Source organism: Limulus polyphemus, unplaced genomic scaffold, assembly GCF_000517525.1.
Source record: "Limulus polyphemus unplaced genomic scaffold, Limulus_polyphemus-2.1.2 Scaffold10953, whole genome shotgun sequence".
In the NCBI taxonomy this organism is placed as follows: domain Eukaryota; kingdom Metazoa; phylum Arthropoda; class Merostomata; order Xiphosura; family Limulidae; genus Limulus; species Limulus polyphemus.
The window spans coordinates 1-4,366 of record NW_013676563.1 but is presented as its reverse complement, the minus strand read 5'-3'; the positions used below and the strand labels follow the sequence as shown (position 1 = coordinate 4,366).

The 4,366-nt window shown below is 31.1% G+C and overlaps 1 protein-coding gene across 1 annotated transcript in view; it reads left to right on the top strand.

Annotated features, from left to right (window-relative positions):
* Positions 1-2,436, top strand: part of LOC106476584 (protein unc-79 homolog) — a gene marked incomplete at its 3' end in the record, with an annotated part of 13,611 nt that extends 11,175 nt beyond the window's left edge. The window contains exons 6-7 of the mRNA XM_022380401.1: positions 885-935; positions 2,296-2,436. Of these exons, the coding sequence (XP_022236109.1) occupies positions 885-935; positions 2,296-2,436 (192 nt within the window). The remainder of the gene's footprint in view (positions 1-884; positions 936-2,295) is intronic.
* Positions 2,437-4,366: the final 1,930 nt, after the last annotated feature.

Sequence of the window (4,366 nt, the reverse complement as noted above, 5' to 3'; positions counted from 1 at the left end):
AAATACTGTCTATGTTTATATTGGTCCTAGAGTGAGATAAATACTGTCTATGTTTATATTGGTCCTAGAGTGAGATAAATACTGTCTATGTTTATATTGGTCCTAGAGTGAGATAAATACTGTCTATTTTTATATTAGTCCTAGAGTGAGATAAATACTGTCTATGTTTATATTCGTCCTAGAGTGAGATAACTACTGTCTATGTTTATATTCGTCCTAGAGTGAGATAAATACTGTCTATGTTTATATTAGTCCTAGAGTGAGATAACTACTGTCTATGTTTATATTGGTCCTAGAGTGGGATAAATACTGTCTATGTTTATATTGGCCCTAGAGTGAGGTAAATACTGTGTATGTTTATATTGGTCCTAGAGTGAGGATAAATACTGTCTATGTTTATATTAGTTCCTATAGTAAGATAAATACTGTCTATGTTTATATTGGTCCTAGAGTGAGATAAATACTGTCTATGTTTATATTAGTTCTAGAGTGAGATAGCATGACTGTGAATTGCAAAGTTGTATTCAGAAAGAATAAACCAGTTTTATTTAAGAAAGGACGTGTATTGCTAAAGTTTCTTCGGAAAGAATTTTTACGGAAAATTAACTAATGACCAGAGACGTAACAGTATTAATGAAAACTGGCTTATAGGGGAACCGTTATGTGGTTCATGCTTAATGTTGTAATAAATAATTGTGTTAGGTAGTAGTTTTTATTGTAATATAAATCATAAATTGACCAAAAAAATCAAACTTATATTTTAAAAGTCCCATAGTTATCATCCCATTTGTTTGATGAAGCAGCTGTTTTAGATATGGTGACTTTTATCAGGTGTTACTAGGTTTTATTAATGCAAGGGTTAATCTAGTTGATGTTTTTTTCAGGCTTCTGTCTTGCACATGTCATCATTGTTTCATGGATTTATCTTATGTCAGGTAATGTCCTTTATTTTTTGGTTAAAATCTTGGAACTCGATAAAACCCTTTACTTGTGTAGAAACTGTGAAGATTTGTGTCCTGTGATTTTATTGTGTCTATATGTAGATGATATCGAATATCAGTAATGGATGAGCAAATAATGGCTGCCAAAGCTGCAAACAACAGCTTTGAAAACTTTTTATTCTAAGTTGTTATTAAAAGACAAGTGTATGTTATTATTAACTATCCCTCTGGTTGCAAGAAAACAAAGAGAATGTGTTTTGCCACTTATTGCTTGTAGTCTTGTAAGTAGTGAATTAAAATTATCATTTTGTGTATGTAATGATGAATTGATAACATTTTATAACCACTCTTACAGTTCAATTATCAATATAATTAGTCACTATAAATTGAGAAACTGTGTCATTACTTCATTATCACGTTAACTGACCATTAAAAATTTAGGTATTATGTCAACATATTATTTACTGTACCATTCTAGTGTGTTTGTGTTTTGGAGTACAGATATTTACTGTACCATTCTAGCGTGTTTGTGTTTTGGAGTACAGATATTTACTGTACCATTCTAGTGTGTTTGTGTTTTGGAGTACAAATATTTACTGTACCATTCTAGTGTGTTTGTGCTTTGGAGTACAGATATTTACTGTACCATTCTAGCATGTTTGTGTTTTGGAGTACAGATATTTACTGTACCATTCTAGTAGTGTTTGTGTTTTGGAGTACAGATATTTACTGTACCATTTCAGTGTGTTTGTGTTTTGGAGTACAGATATTTACTGTACCATTTCAGTGTGTTTGTGTTTTGGAGTACAGATATTTTACTGTACAATTCTAGTGTGTTTGTGTTTTGGAGTACAGATATTTACTGTACCATTTCAGTGTGTTTGTGTTTTGGAGTACAAATATTTACTGTACCATTCTAATGTGTTTGTGTTTTGGAGTACAGATATTTACTGTACCATACTAGTGTGTTTGTGTTTTGGAGTACAGATATTTGAACATATTATTTTTTTTTAATTTTAACAAACCTTTCATGCTGTTGTAACTCATGTTTTAGTATAGTAACCATTCTTAACTACAGACATACAAAGCTGTGTTCATAAGTACTGTATTTTCACCCCTCTTTTTAGTGTCATATTGTTTAAAAGAGTTATTGCTGTGTTTGTCATTATATTAAGCCTAGTATAGTGTTCACGTTCAAAGCATATTATTGTGATAGTAGGAACTATAAAATTAGGAACTTTCAAATAGTCTGAAAAGTGAAGCCTTTGTTTCTTTCTAACTGTCATTTCTGTATAATTACCAATTAAAGATTACCATAAAAAAGTTAAGAGTATTCATTTTAAGTTTTAAATAGCTCTGGACAATGTACTGTGAACACATGGTTTCATTAAACCCACCTGGAAGTGAACAGAACACTCAGTGCTCTCTAACTCTTGCCGACTTCTGGGCCAAGGTAACGCCAGGCATCCTGCAGCTAGTATGTCACTCCAAAGTGGTACGTATTGTGTAGAATTAGTGATGACTTAAAATACCATACTCTGATAGTCATATATATAAAGATATTTAAGTCATAAAACCTGCATCTCTGTTTATCATCCTATTGTTTCTTCCGTGTGAAGAATAAGTTCACACAGCTAGTGCATCTTTATGATCCTATTGTTTCTTCCCTGTGAACAACAAACACATGCTATATTTTTATACTCATTTTTTAAAAGTTTTTTAGTATAATTTTTGTTGCTTCGTACATGTCAATATTCAACAGATGTATATTTAAACAGTGAATTACATGTTCTTCTGTAATAATAAAGACTAATGTTCTTAAAGCCTTCGAGTTAAACTTGGTAATTCTTTCAGGATGTTTATGATGAAATAATGATGTAGTTTTCATTGTAATGTTTAGAATGGAAGTTCCCTTGTTCATACATAGGTTGAAACAGTTGATTGCAGTCGATGTGAAATAAAATATAAAACAATAATGTATATAGTACTGTATTTTGTTAATGAGATATTTGTTGAGGCAATTTAAGGCAAATGTATGTTTTTCCTATTATTTCTACTGGTCAATAACTATGTGGTTAGTTCTTTTCTTTAACTGGTAATTTAGTTCACTCTATGGTCATCATGATTAATTACAGCAATGTTCCTTAAATGGCAAAGATATAGTATATGTTACAGTATTAAACTTTACACACATTTTGTGGTAACAGGTTTCTCTGGTGTCACAAATTGTTGCGAGGAACTGGATTAAACAATAGTAGAAGATGTGTCCCTTATTTATAGTATTACGTTTTAAGTCCAGCAGTTGTATTCATTGTTGAACATTTTTGTTTTATTAACCATCTTAGAGAAGTATTGATACCTGATCAGATGTATTAAGTATTCTTTTTAAGTTACATATAATATATGTACAGAGGAACCTAAACTGTTTCTTTATCCTGAATGTTTCAAATCTGTTGCTCAAGATTGGAGTTTTTCACAGCTAGTTAAACCATAGATGAAAAACAAAAGTTTAAGATATTTATTTAAAAAACTGGGTTCTTACTCTAAAGCATGAACATAGAATCTGAACAAAAACCTGAAATAATTTTAGTGTTAAGAATCATAAGTGTGAAGATTCTATGAATCCATGAATGCTATCATGCTCCAGGTTGAACAAAAAATGTGGCCTGGCTAACTAATGTTTACTGTAAAAGTAAAGCTACCAGTTTGGCTGCACCTTTTTTGTCACACCTAAGGTGTTTTTGATTATATTACACTTGACTAGAGTGTGGGTTATCCATATTTGTCTAGTTATGGTAAGAGTTCTGATAACATTGGCTGTAAATTTAAACATATGTTAGAGAACCAATACATCTCTGTAATGATGAGATCCTGTTTGTGGCTAGGCAGCTGTTTCACTACAAAAATATATTTGTCTAATAAAGGGGGAGAGAACAAGAACTATCACAGAAATTTAATCGCATGAACTGAAATAGAGGTCATTACAAATATGAAATAAATCTTTAATTAAACATAACCTTATTTTTGATACAATATTTCTGTCACAATAGAAAAACAAAAATATCCTAAGTAAAGGCCTGGCTATACAATCTACATTGAAAATATGTAGAAAGGTTGCTGTATATTGATACTAATGTATACTAAGCAAAGGCCTGGCCATACAATCTACATTAGAAATATGTAGAAAGGTTGCTGTATATTGTCACTAATGTATACTAAGTAAAGGCCTGGCCATACAATCTACATTAGAAATATGTAGAAAGGTTGCTGTATATTGTCACTAATGTATACTAAGTAAAGGCCTGGCCATACAATCTACATTAAAAATATGTAGAAAGGTTGCTGTATATTGTCACTAATGTATACTAAGTAAAGGCCTGGCCATACAATCTACATTAAAAATATGTAGAAAGGTTGCTGTATAT